The 13,192-nt window shown below is 56.6% G+C and overlaps 1 protein-coding gene across 7 annotated transcripts; it reads right to left on the bottom strand.

Moving 5' to 3' along the window:
* Window positions 1-265: 265 nt before the first annotated feature.
* On the bottom strand, window positions 266-11,006 carry LOC122385876 (major vault protein-like). Of its 7 annotated transcripts, none has more exons than XM_043374470.1 (3): window positions 10,694-11,006; window positions 5,456-5,606; window positions 266-4,780 (listed from the first exon to the last, which is right to left on the bottom strand). In XM_043374470.1, exons 1-3 carry the CDS (start codon window positions 10,803-10,805, stop codon window positions 2,341-2,343), a joined length of 2,703 nt encoding a protein of 900 aa, XP_043230405.1. In that variant the 5' UTR covers window positions 10,806-11,006; the 3' UTR covers window positions 266-2,340. The 7 variants fall into 7 exon arrangements, with proteins under 7 accessions (XP_043230405.1, XP_043230409.1, XP_043230411.1 ...); XM_043374474.1 differs by lacking the exon at window positions 10,694-11,006 and adding an exon at window positions 10,421-10,518; XM_043374476.1 differs by lacking the exon at window positions 10,694-11,006 and adding an exon at window positions 10,246-10,342.
* Window positions 11,007-13,192: the final 2,186 nt, after the last annotated feature.

Genomic DNA, 13,192 nt, shown 5'->3' on the forward strand with positions numbered 1-13,192 from the left:
GAATTAGTGCATGTCTGTTGTCGAATTCCAAAAACAGAAATTGGAGCGCCCGGGAGACGCCTGACATTCGACAATGTACGATACCGTGTGTGGTTGACGAGCAGAAACAGCCTCGTTTTGATTTTATGTGCATGCTAGCTGTTCTAAGGAGTAAGAATAGTGAATAAGTAAACAAAACTGAAATGAGATTCTATTTCCGAATGCTATTCTGTTTTCTAGGCCATCTTGGCGTACTGATCATTTCATCAAGCATTATAAATTTCCCTTACTATTTTATATTGTATTATGTTCTTTAGAAGACAACAAGTACACAAGGCGGACACAAAGACTACAATAATGGCATTAGGCGCCGAGCTGTACGCCTACAAAGCAGCACACCCTGCCAGAAGCGCACTTCAGCCACAGCCAACTCTGCGGACGCGAACCAACCAGCACGGCACGGACAAATCACCCTAGTGCGCAACCAACTATCACGTGACGATTACATGGGACTCACGTATTCCTAGCACCCTATTCCGAGGCAAGCGGCAGTAGATAAGAGCACACATGGACGCGAGCGAACCCCGGCAGGAGCCTAGGCTGGGTCGGGAGCTGGGGGGCTCGAGCGAGGCAGACAGTCACCAGGCATCATCTACCGTTGGAACGGACCCGTGCTTACAGGCGAAAGCTGGCGAGCAGCACTCTGAAATGAATGCTGCGGTCTTTTAACCCGCGCCCCGTAGGGCTACCGGCGGACCCTACCACCCGTAGGGGGGGGGGGGGGGCCGTTTCGGCCCCCCCCTAAGATCTCGGAAAGTTACCGGCCGATTTTCAAAATTCAAACGGCGTTTGATAGCCCTACCCGGGAACTACCTTGTGACCAAATTTCATTGACCTAGGTCAAACCGATGACGTCACAGGTCAGGTCAAAGGTCAGATTTTCACCGTTCACAGGCAATTCAAGAAATGTGCTGTGAAATCGAGTAAATTGGTAATTTGTTGAAAACCATCGATGGTATATTGTTCGTCAAACACATACTTTGCTATCTGAGGTCACTGATACCAGGTCAGGTCACAGCGAGGTCAGGTCACCGGGGGTCACAATATGAATGTGTCGTGTGATACATGTTTTATGGTCCATTTTACATGATAAATGCGATTATGTGGGTTAGGCAGCCTTTGGGGCCAGCCTAGGTCACGTTTTGGTGAAGGTCAGGTCAAGGTCAGGTCAAATTAGGTCAAATTTCAAAGTTGATATTTTTGCATAAAATGGGTATCCATTCGATGCAGCTCGTCACGGGGAGTCTAATGGTGGTCTTTGTTTTGCTCTACGATTTCTAGAATTGCCAAAAATTGAGTTTGAAAATTTGACGTCATCATTTTTGAACAGTTTTTTCGCTATAACTTGGCCAAAAAACGAGGTATCGATCTGAAATTTGGTATGTAGATAGAAGACGGTAGGTACTATCACATATATTCCGGTTTTTCCGAAACTCAAAAAACTTTTTGGATTTTTTGGCTAATATATCCAAAAAAATGCTTTTTTGATTTTTGGGGATCAAAACTCAAAAATTTCAAAAATCCGAGATAGCAGTTTTGTAGCCCTGTCAATTCTACACCTTTTATGTCTTGATCATTTTTCTGTATCTTCAAAGCTGTAGGCCTGACAGGTCTTCTCGCGAAGGTCTTTTTTCGGTCGAAAATGACAGAACATGACGTCACTCTGACGTCATTTGTGGCCAACCTACCACAGCCTCTGGAAAAATTTTTGGTCACAATGTGTAAAATTGATGCCCGGAGGGGTCCTGAAAGTTTAGTGGCGATATCTCCAGCCGTTTAGGAGATATCGACCGAAAAGGACAGGGGGGCCGTTTCGGCCCCCCCCCCCTACGGGGCGCGGGTTAAACGTACGCCGCACTCGCGAAACTACCTGCAGCACTCGCCAGGTCTAGTGGAGTGGAACTTGTGAGTGCTGTTAGGAGGCTAGGAGCCCAGCCGTCACCCGTGACTATGGAAAACACAGGACAGGTAACCTACCCACTCTCATACATCGAGACTAGACTCTGCGGTTGGAAGATTAAATTAAACCGTAATTCGTCCCGGCAAAAATCTGGTGGCACGGCTCACGGTTTCGCTGGTTGTAGGCGTCAGACAGTGGAAAATCGCTTCCAAAAACAAAAAATTGTACGAGACGCGTCTTGTACTGGCATCTCTTCTCTTCCAGTCTGGGATGTCTTCAATTCAAAATCACAGAGGAGACCGTGCAAAATCTCGGCTGACCAGGAATCCAACCACCTGGGCAGTTAGTCGGGCGGACCACCTGGGCAGTTAGTCGCGTGGCGCCGCGCGGCGCTCTGCGGCCTAGCGCGGCCGCTGGACGGCCGACTCGGTCCCGGCCGCCTGGCCCAGTCCCACCAGGCCCTGGGCGGTGTTCAGCAGGCTGATGGGAGTGCGTCCGTCGGTGATGAGCGTGGACTGCAGGCCCAGACTCTGCAGCATGCGCACCTGGTGGTCGCCGCCAGCAGTGGCCATGGCCTTCAACGTCTCGGCGCCCATCGCCGACACCATCTGCTGGAACTTCTCGATCTCGATGTTGGCCATCTCCTTGGAACGCGCGATCTCCAGCTGGTTGCTCTCCTCGGTGTACTTGAGCTCGGCCTCGCGCGCCGAGCGCAGCCGCTCCAGCTCCGACTCGGCCTCGATGTTGGCGGCGCGCGCCTTCAGGCCGGCCTGCTCCACGGCCGCCTCTCCCTCGATGCGGGCCGCCTCGGCGCGGCTCTGCGCCTCGGCCTTGGCCTGACCGGTGCTCTCGATGGCCGCGCACGCCGTCTGCAGCTCGACGAGCTCCTTACGCGCCTGCTCCGCGGCCGCCTCGTCCTTAATCTTCTGCCGCTCGAGTCGGCCACGCGCCTCCTGTTCCGTGCGCTCGGCCTCGTGCTTGGCGGCCGCCTCCTGAGCGTTGGTGGTGATCTCGATGGCCAGCTGGACGCTCTTCTGGAGCGAGTCGCGCGTCCGCTGGTCCACCGGCTCCACACTCTGGATGTCGATCGAGGTGACCACAAGGTTGTTCTGCGGAAACACAAACTGTTTGCGCACCTTGCCAGCGTCGTCCAGACCGAACACAGACTGCCGGATGATTTTGGCCGAGTTCTTGTGGAAGTCATCGAATGGTCGCTGCGCCACGGCGCCGCGCACACGAGACGCGATCGCCTTGCACGCGTCGCCCACAAAGTCAGGCACGCTGAAGATCTTGCACGCATCCTCGGCAGTCTTGTTGCCGACATCAAAGTGCCAGTTGTAGGCAATCTGCAGCGAGAGACGCGCGTGGTCGGACGTCTCGACAGTGACAATATCAGTGCAGAAGTCGGGTCCGAGCAGCAGCGACAGCGCCCGGATCGTGTTGGGCTTCTTGGGCTTGCCACCGGACAGGGAGAGTTGCGTGAACTGTTCGTCCGGCTCCAGCATCACCAGGTCGGGGCCGAACACAACGCGCGACCGCTTCGCCTTGTAGTCGTAGACCTGAACGGCTGCGTTGTGCGGCACGCGGTAGGTGATGACGCGGGTGCGGTCGCTCAACTCGTCATGGCTCTTGTTGGTCGCTGACCGTCTCAGCTCCCGGTAGCCGCCGCGGTCGGCCAGCGCGTCGGTACGCAGCAGCTCCACCACGCTGGCGGGCAGCTCCTTCTCCCACAGCTCCTCGTCCTGGGTGAGCATGTAGGTCTGTCCACAGACGGCGCGCACCTCGCCCGTGCGGTTGTTGCGCACGTAGATACCCTCGGTGCGGTCGAGCGGGATAGCCGTCTGCTGGACGACCACCTCCACCTCGATGGGCGGCACGAACTCCACGGGCCCGGTGACCATCCAGCGGTCTCCGGGCCGGCGCGTCACCGGCGGCGTCACTGTGTTGTCAGTGAACGCCTCGCCGGCGCGCAGCACCAGCGCCTCGTTCTCCTGGAGGATGTAGTTGTCGCGGACGTCGTCTTCCAGCGTCTCACCGGGCTGCAGGAAGAACGACTTCTCACCGCGCACCAGCCGACGCTGGCCGAGCTGCGGCTTGCCGTCCGGCCCGACCGGGTCGCAGATGACGCAGTACTGCCGGCTGGTGAGGGTGGTCACCTCGCGTTCCTCCACCACCTCCTCGTACACGTCTGGGATGAACGTTTCCATATCGTCGAAGCGCACCAGCCACTCCTCGCCGTTCTTCCTGCGCACGCCGCGACTGTCGGTGAAGGTGCGAGTGGCGCGCACCAGAAGAGCCGTCTTCTCCGTCAGCACGTGAGCGTTCACCATCTTGGCCACCTCCTCGTAGACGCCGGGCATGTAGGCGCCGACTCTGGTCACCAGCCATTCCTCGCCGGCCACCCGCTTCTGGCCCTTCCAGTCGGTGGTTTCGAGTCGTGCCCGCAGTCGGAGCGCCTGGTTCGGCCCGATGATGATGGCCTTGATATCGGCCACCTCCTCGACCTCCGGACGCGGCACGTAGGTGCCCGGCCCGAACAGCCACTCATCGCCGGCGGAGCGCACCACCTCCCCCTCCTTGAACTCGCGCAGCGCGCGCAGGTGGAGCGCCTTGTTGGGCGGGACCACCTTCAGCGGCAGCACGGCCGAGCTGAGCTTCTCGCCCGGGTACAGCGGGAATGGGTCCTGGTGCAGCCGCACCTCCGTGTCGGCGTGCAGCAGGCGCGCCTGGCCGCTGGCGTCGCACACCACCTGACCGTCCTCGCCGCGCACCACCGGGTTCTCGACGACACAGTAGTGGCGCGGCGGCACCACCACCATGGCGTTCGGGCCGACGATGACCCTGGAGACGGAGCGGGACAGGGTCAGGACAGACGGCCAATAATAAGTCTCGAAACATTAGCGGGTTTGAGGAGCACATCATCACATTTTGGTTGAAACCGAGACGGGAAACTATACGATAGAATTAGACAAGCACAGCTCTTCTACGGTCACCGTTATTGACAGTGACCGCAAAACGAGGGAGTTGAAGCCCGAGCTCCTCGGCCCGCTGCGCCACCTATCCTGCCCTGACCTACACCATGAGAGCTTGGCAGCTCCCAGCCGCACTAGTACCCGATCTCCCATACAGATGGCGCCCGGCCGCAGCGTCCGATCCCCAGTCGGACGGGTGAACTCGGGCCTGGACACGCCGCCGAAATGTCGGGCGCTCTCCGTATCGATCCAGGGTGTGGCGGAGAGCGGCCACATGGCGCGTCCCATCCCCGGTCCCGGCTCCAGCGCGGCGCGACCCCCCGGCTCTCCGACGAGCCGGCAATATGGCCGACCCGCCCACACAGCGGACACAAAGACTGGGAAATACACTCTTCAACTAGCCGACGTTCATGAGCAACTTTTGCATCATTGTCGCTACGGAACATACTGCTCGTAGAATACTCATGAGAATATCTACCCCACCCTTCAATCCCTCCAATTCCCGACTGTCTCTGTCTGAGATGCCGCTCGAACGCCCACTTACCGTTCATTGTCCTTCCTGATGAAGGTCTGCGGTCCGACCTCGACCCGGGTGACGTTGGCCGTCTGATCGAGCACGTGCACATAGTAGTGCGGAGGGATGCGGAACAGGCTGTCCGACGAACTGGAACTGTCCTTCTTACTCATCTTGATCGCTGTGAGAGGGAGGTGGGCGGTCAGACAGGCAGATGCATAAGACAAACGACATTAACACTTAATAGGTACGGAGATGCTGGCCGAATGGGGTAAAACATATCGTAGACAAACGCCAGCTCCTAGCTCACGGGTTGACTGACACTGCGGAGCAAAAGACACGAGGTGTACTTACCGGTGTCGGATACACCCCACACTCACCGCTCACGGCTGTCCTACCTTCAGCTGCTTCGTTCAGCAGCTGCAGGTCGTCCAAGGCCATAAGGGCCCCCGCGACACAATATACAATGGCTCACACCGATCCGCGACCACACTGCTCACACTCCCTGGCACGAACGCCTTACTACACAGAGTCTGAAACACGGCACAGAAGACGTGACCGTGCATACACCCCGCCACCGTCTGCCGCTCCCGGGTCTGGGTACGAATCACCTGCCCCGCCGGCCGGCCGGCCAGAGGACAAACATCCCAGTTTGGCCGAGCCCTGGCACCCAGCCAGTCTTCAAGTCCAGTCATCGGCCGGCCCGATGGGAGGCCAACTGCAGGGAGCCGCCGATTCATGTGAGGAGTTACGGGATAGCTGTGAGAGACGGCCGCGGGCCGACGGGGGTACTTGGACAGATGGTCGGGTGCCGACTGGGCGATAACGAACCACGAGTGTGGAGAACGGGAAACATAAATTGACGAGCGAATACGACATACGTTACCAGTGCGTCACAATAAAGCACGAATTTGAAGAGAGCAGTTAAATTCATGACCCGTAAAAGGATCAGCCACAACACGTTAGCTGTCGACAAGCACAGGAAAACATCTAGTCAATGGGGTCTTACATGCCATCTGCGATTCCTGTTCCTCCTGATCGAACAGCAATTTCAGCATTCGCAGTGCACCAGTGCACTGTTCCGTGTTCCGTGCAGTATTAACCGTCTGCTGTCCTTTACTGTCCTCACCCCACCGGCACCGTCTACCGTCGGCTCAGACCAGAACGAACACTTAGACTGGGCCACCGGCCGTACGTACCGGTACCAATCCGTGAATGTTTGCCCGCCGTCCTGGTAACGCCACGTGGCCTCGGAGGGCCCGACGGGTGCCACCACCGTCCGTGTAGGCTAACGACACGTCAATACACCCCTGTATGGATTGTGGACGACCACACGCCAGCTAGGAGCACCGGCCGTGGGGTCGGGCCGCGCTGTTGGGTGTGGTAAACGTGACAACCCCGTGGTGCCTAATTGATGCGGGTCACCAGACCAGGGGAGGGGCGGCGGGTCAGGTGAAGGGAATGGGTGGGAGCACGTCGGCACAGGTCGATAATGGTGGCATGAATGCGATCTCCATGGCAGGTTCACCGAGCGAGTGCTACTTTGGGGGGGGGGGGGGGGCGAAGTCCCTGAATACAGTCAATACCCTTCATTGGCATGCTTTTCAAAGAAACACCAAATGAACACATAGGGAGGGGAGAACCGTCCAAAACGACCCCATTAAGGAAAAACGGTGTGTCACCGCTAAACCGGTTATTTCACCATGCGTCTTTGGGTATTTTGTTAAAGTGTTATCTTCAGATTATTGAACAAAATAATATGCAAGGCACTCGGATGTTGCATTCCGGCAAGAATGAGCTTTTGCAAGACCCCTGCAAACGGGGCGTTTTACATTACGGGTGTTGTAAAACACCCCACTTTGGTTGTCCCTATTGATGAGTTTCGTTTGCATAAATATTGCAATTAATATTGCGTTTTCAGTGCAGCTGCTTCGAGCTGGCATCAACCGGAGACGGCTGTTATCGAGATCCGCTCCACAGAAACTGCTTCTACCAAGTACCAACTCGCGATCCGAGCTATTGGTGCCTGATGACGTCACCCTAGAGCAAACTCAGCCACTTTTTCTCCACCAGCATCCCCATATCGGCGGTGGAATTTCCGTCGTATACGTCAGCTATGACGTCAGAGCGACAGGCCCAAACAGACGACCGACCGGCCGCCTATCGGACCAGCTCCGCATGGGACGGTGAGTATTGAACGGCTGGCGCTACGGACATCTGAGCCCGACGGCCAACCGTCTGGATCTGGCCATTTCAGGGTTTACGGACCGTGATGCGACTCAGACGGCCGCAAACTTGACCCAAGAAGAGTAGCCGGGAACTGCGAAGCGCTGGAGTTCAGGCAACTGACCTTCCATACTTTCTTGGATTATATGATAGGTATATCTAATCATAATGCATGCCATTCAGGCGGGTGGATGGGTGCTTGGATCCACTCGCCATTCGCCAGTCACCCGACGATAGTTTGTCACTGTCTGCAGCTCAGCAGCCAGGGGTCCGGCTGCGCGGCCCACCCGGCGCCATGCCGGGCTGCTGCTGGGTGCTTTCAAGGTCATCGGACGACACGTCACAACAGCTACGGCGGAATAGCATAGCACCACAGTGCGAACGAGGGTGAACCGACTCCACATCCTGTGATATGTGCGTCAGATCTAGGGTTCCGATAGAACCAGGCACGCCGATTGTTACCTGGGTTACCGACCCAAACAAAGACCACTGAAACCGAGTTTCGTCCTAACCCAACACCGCTAGTGGTAAAGCAGCCTTGGCTCCAACCCCAGCCCTCACGGCACCCTCGTAGTAAGATCGCGGATCAGCCAGCTCGGCAGTCCCCGGGGCTCACCTGATCCGTACACCGACCGACCCGTCACCGTCCGTACAGTCGGCTGCCGTCCGTCCCGTACTTCCGTACGCAGCCGGCCCAGTCGGCGGCTCGCCCGACTGTGCTGTTCGGACGGCGGCCGTCGGACCGGCAGACCGCCCTCTGTCGACGGACACGAGGTGGCGCAACCGCGCGGAGGGGCGGCGCCGTCCGCCCGGCCAGGGCGGGCATCCGCCAGATGAGATGGCATTGGGCAAATCCGTGAATCAGCTCCGGCTCTGGGAGGCTGGGGAAGTCCCAACGCACTGCAGGCGGTTTTGGTAGGTATGCGGATCACCTCATCCCGGCAGCGTGCGGACAGGCCGCGGCCGGAGATGGAAGCCGGCCAGCGCTGCAGTGGTGGTCGAGGCTCGTACGAGCGGCCGGATTGCTCAACGTCGAGCGGCGCACTTCGAGGAGCGTGGACTATAAATATAGATGAGGCGGATGGATGAGATCATAACCAAGTCAGCACGGCAACCGGCCTGAGAGTTGTGAGCATAAGCTCCTACCACACGGACGACGGGGCGAGCGCCGGATGTCAGATGTCAGAGCCTTTTGATAAAGCTCAGCAGCTGAGACGTCAAGGTCTATCGCGGACAGCACCCCACTGAGAGGACATCTCGACATCTGATAAGGAGCTCGAAGCTGTCTGCAGCCAGCACCGCTGCTCCTCAAAGAGTTTGGGGAATATTGGCAGCGCAACTACACATTATCTGGCCGCAAGGCGCAAATGGTTACCAACAGGAGTAATGTAGCCACCAGACCTTATGCTTATCAAGGACACCTGTGACGCCGCTCACGGGTTCCCCGAACCTGCAATGTAATGATGTTACCGCCCGGAGGCGTTTCCGTGAATAGCCCAGACTCGCACCGTCATGGCTGGCTCAGACAGGGTCAATACTTCATGCAGCCTGCTCAGACATGGACTCAATGTTAGGCCACTGATTAGCATTCAGAACGACCTGGCCATGGAAAAGACGCCGACTCGGGATCCACAGCTTCAGACCTGGAACTCTGGAGCCTGGGACAGTACCCGCACTGAGACAGTCTGAACGTCGTCCCAGTCTGCAGTCTGTCGGACTATGCTGGACTTGATCACACCTCATACCAGTCCAACCGGTGTCTGTCCCCGGCAGAAGCATGACCTCTGGTTGCCCGCTGCAAGGGACCGCAGCGCTCCGGCCGGCCGCGTCAGTGGGGGCTATTAGCGACGGAGCGGTGACAGCGCCAGCCCGGCTCGGTCCGGGGGAGGGGTAGGACAGTTCTGACAGCCCGGGGAGTCCCGCCGGCCTGAAATGGACGGTCACGGCCCGGCGGCCACGCTGCGGACGGCGCCGCTGCCGCACAGACCGCCCGCAGCGGCGGGACACAGGGCTGTAGAGTGTAGAGGCAGTAAAAGTTAAAACGGAGCTCGGCGAACTTTGGTCGGACCGATCACAATGGCAGCTGTAAAAATGAAAGATATTTATGTAGTATCGTATCAACTACAAACACAATAAAAGTTCCAGACTACTTTATCTTCAGAAATAATTACGATGCCTTATACGTCCCAAGATTCACATATCCTTTCACAAGTAGGCTGGAATAGAAACTTTTATAATGATGTTGTCCAAGCACATCAGTTTGCGATCTCTTAGCATAAGCAGGGCGCCCAACGCTGGCAGCTTGCACTATGGTGGTGAAATATCCACATGACAACCGCCAGCGCACAGGGACCACCACGTTGTGCAATGTATAACTCACAGCGATTGCGAATATAAACAGAACAGAGCGACACGGTACAATTTATACGGCGACACGACCTGAGCGGGGCAATCAGGGGGAGGGCGTCGTTACTCGTTATGGGAGATAGTCATACCAAGGTCGGACATTCAGTACCCAGTTGTCAGTCTGGAGGTCGACATATTTGCCTGGACTAGCAATCAGACAGTAAAAGACAAGGGACCGATATACTCACCTGAGCGTCTACCGTCTGCCGCCCACTGAGCCCCAGCCTATACCACAATGAGCCGTGTGACCACACAGCCCGCCCGACCGATCTCGACACGCCCACTCCCGCATTCCGCTATCGGACCCGAGCAGGGGCGGACACAGGACGACAGACACACACGCACACATGCACACTCACACACCTTCTGCGGGGTCTCTGATGGAGAAACTACGGTCCTCTGACATGACACGTTCAGAGACCGGGACGTCCAAACGTCAGTGCAGTGCAACTCCGAGCAGCCGCCCCCTGGCGCACCCAATACTGCCCACTGATAACGACATTCTCTACAGGACCTGCTATCATTGAGCATACACCACGGCCGGTCACGGGGCGGGCGGACCACGCGGCACGGGCCGCCGGAGTTGCACCACATGACGAGAGGGCGCACTCAGGGGGCCGGGGGCGGCGGATTTACCAGGCTGTCGGCAGTCCAGCGGCGAGGCAGACCGGGACCGTGAGCGGGAGCGAGACCGAGACCGGGACCGGCACTGGGGCTCCTCCGGCGGACAGCGGCGTCTCTTGCTCATGGCGCCGCGGCCGAGCGAGTGGCTGCCAGCCGGCCGCTCGAAAGGGCGTGTCGGCGCCGCCGCCGGAGCAGGGGCGATTCCAGGCACACAGCCGGTCGGTCCCGTCGGCACGGCAGCTAGGCCGGGATTCGTCACAGCGCACCCGGCACCGCTGAGCGAGCCGAGGACGTGCCCGTCTCGACCGACGCCGACGCTGCCGCCTGAACAGACAGGCACCGCGCGGCGGGGCCGGTGACCGGTGGGTGCATGGCGCGACCTTGGCGGCGGCGGGCGACGGCGGCCGGGCCTGTCGCGACCCGCCGGGCGCCGGTAAAATCGATGCAGCTCGGCATAGCTCAGCGAGAGAGAGAGAGAGAGAGAGAGAGAGAGAGAGAGAGAGAGAGAGAGAGAGAGAGAGAGAGAGAGAGAGAGAGAGAGAGAGAGAGAGAGAGAGAGAGAGAGAGAGAGGCTCACGTGAAACAACACGACTTTTCACGATGCATTTACTTACCGAGGTCGCAGTACGAACGCTTCAACTGATGGCTATCGTCTTCCAAGCAAAGTAGCGGCTTCTTCGGTTGTTTATCTTCCTTCCACACACCAGGTTTATCTTCCTTCCACACACCAGCAGTCAGCACTACTCCGGCTGAACACCTGTAAACAAAACAGCTGTAAAAACGTAAAACTTTCGTCTCTGTAAACTAAAACACCAAACCATTTCCCACGTGACAGAGTTCCCAATCCACAGTTAGGGTCACATACGAACGAGTAGTCCATGCGTCACATACGATGCTTCATAAGTCCCAACCCATCAGCCCGATACTCACCTTTCAGCTCTGGCATCGTTCTTGCGAAAAAAGTCACCGGTGTATACAAATTATATGACACGCAGAGCGGTCACAGATCTTCCCCATTTCCAGTCGAGCGACCGCATGACATCATCCAAATGCCGCCATGACGTACCTATTTCTGAGTAACGGAGCGGCGTCCTGATGACACTGAATCATGTTGAGACAGACATTGGAGGGGTAAGCCTAAACACATGACTGGGGAACTGAGTAGAGCAGTCTGCGATTTATAAGCACATCTATGCATTTCGACAGTAACGGTGCACTAGCATTAACCCGAGAACTCATGATCGGATGGCAGGTATGCATTGCCTGTCACATGATATGCAGCATAGAGGTGCGATTTCGACAGCGTGGCCCTCATCGATCTGTGAGCAGTAATGCAGTGTTGTGGCAACGAGAGTATAAATGATCCAGACCGTTTGCTCGATACATACATGTAGGATCAATTATTAACAGCGAGATTCTGATGAGCCTTGCGAACGATACCAGGACCGCACTTAATCATCAGTGAGACAAGTTACATGGGACTTCTCCCTCCCACTAAAAAAAATTGACGACTGATAACAGCACACTGCATATGAGACATCAGGCATACACAGACAGCCACGTCATGCCAGGTAGGTTAGGTTAGGTTCTAGCCAGCCAAATACTAACCCAGCCAGCCAGGTGTGTATAATGTCATGATAAAACTATACTTCAGGCATTTGTTTCAGCTTCTGATCTTCAGCTGAGGGCTGGGTTCTATTCATCCCATCCCCAGCCACCAGCCGAGCCAGAATTCGGCGGCCTGCTGACCAGTAGTTATCTATCTCACGAACTCATGACCGGTGGTCGCTGGACCAATGAAGATACCACAGGACGTGCATGGTAAAAATAGCGACAGCAAACTTCCCGATTGGCAGTGACAAGAGCATACAAACACGATAACTAATCAAGCACGGCGTCTGCCAAGAGACTTTGGCTTATGGTGCACCAAATGGGCGTCTGAGTCTGCGAAGGTGCAAGGACAAGGAATCAGAATAGGTTTTTAATACTTGAGCAAAGCATGATACAAGTGCAATCATACTTGAGCAAAAGCTGACTGGAGCTAAGCTTCACTGGTTCACGTCAGTTGAGTTTATCCATCAAATGACTAGCGGCGAGGACGTAAACCAGAGCTTTGTACCCTAGACTGGTCAAACAGGTGGCGCCACTCTTGCGTTAGCCACGTTAGCTTTCGCGGAGCTACGTAGGGGGCAATGCGTTCCAAGTGAGCGCGAACGATATCGTCGTTACATACAGCTGTTACGAATATTTGAGCACCGAGTATCAACGACAAATAGTTTGTACAGACAGAGCGTACTAATGACAGCGATTTCCATTTGGACACCCTGATAGCCCAGTCAATTTCGCATGAAATCGGCGTTCGTACTACCTCCGAACCAGATTCACTGGCAAAACCACCAGCTGCAGCCAAGCCCCCTGTCCCTCCCTTGCCCCTCATTTTCGTCACCCTCTCTGACTCCTAAACTCTCGTAACCTCAGTGCCTCACCCCTCTATCCCACAAAACAAGGCGC

The sequence above is a fragment of the Amphibalanus amphitrite genome, unplaced genomic scaffold (genome assembly GCF_019059575.1).
Source record: "Amphibalanus amphitrite isolate SeventyFive unplaced genomic scaffold, NRLGWU_Aamphi_draft 000234F_arrow, whole genome shotgun sequence".
NCBI classification, from domain to species: domain Eukaryota; kingdom Metazoa; phylum Arthropoda; class Thecostraca; order Balanomorpha; family Balanidae; genus Amphibalanus; species Amphibalanus amphitrite.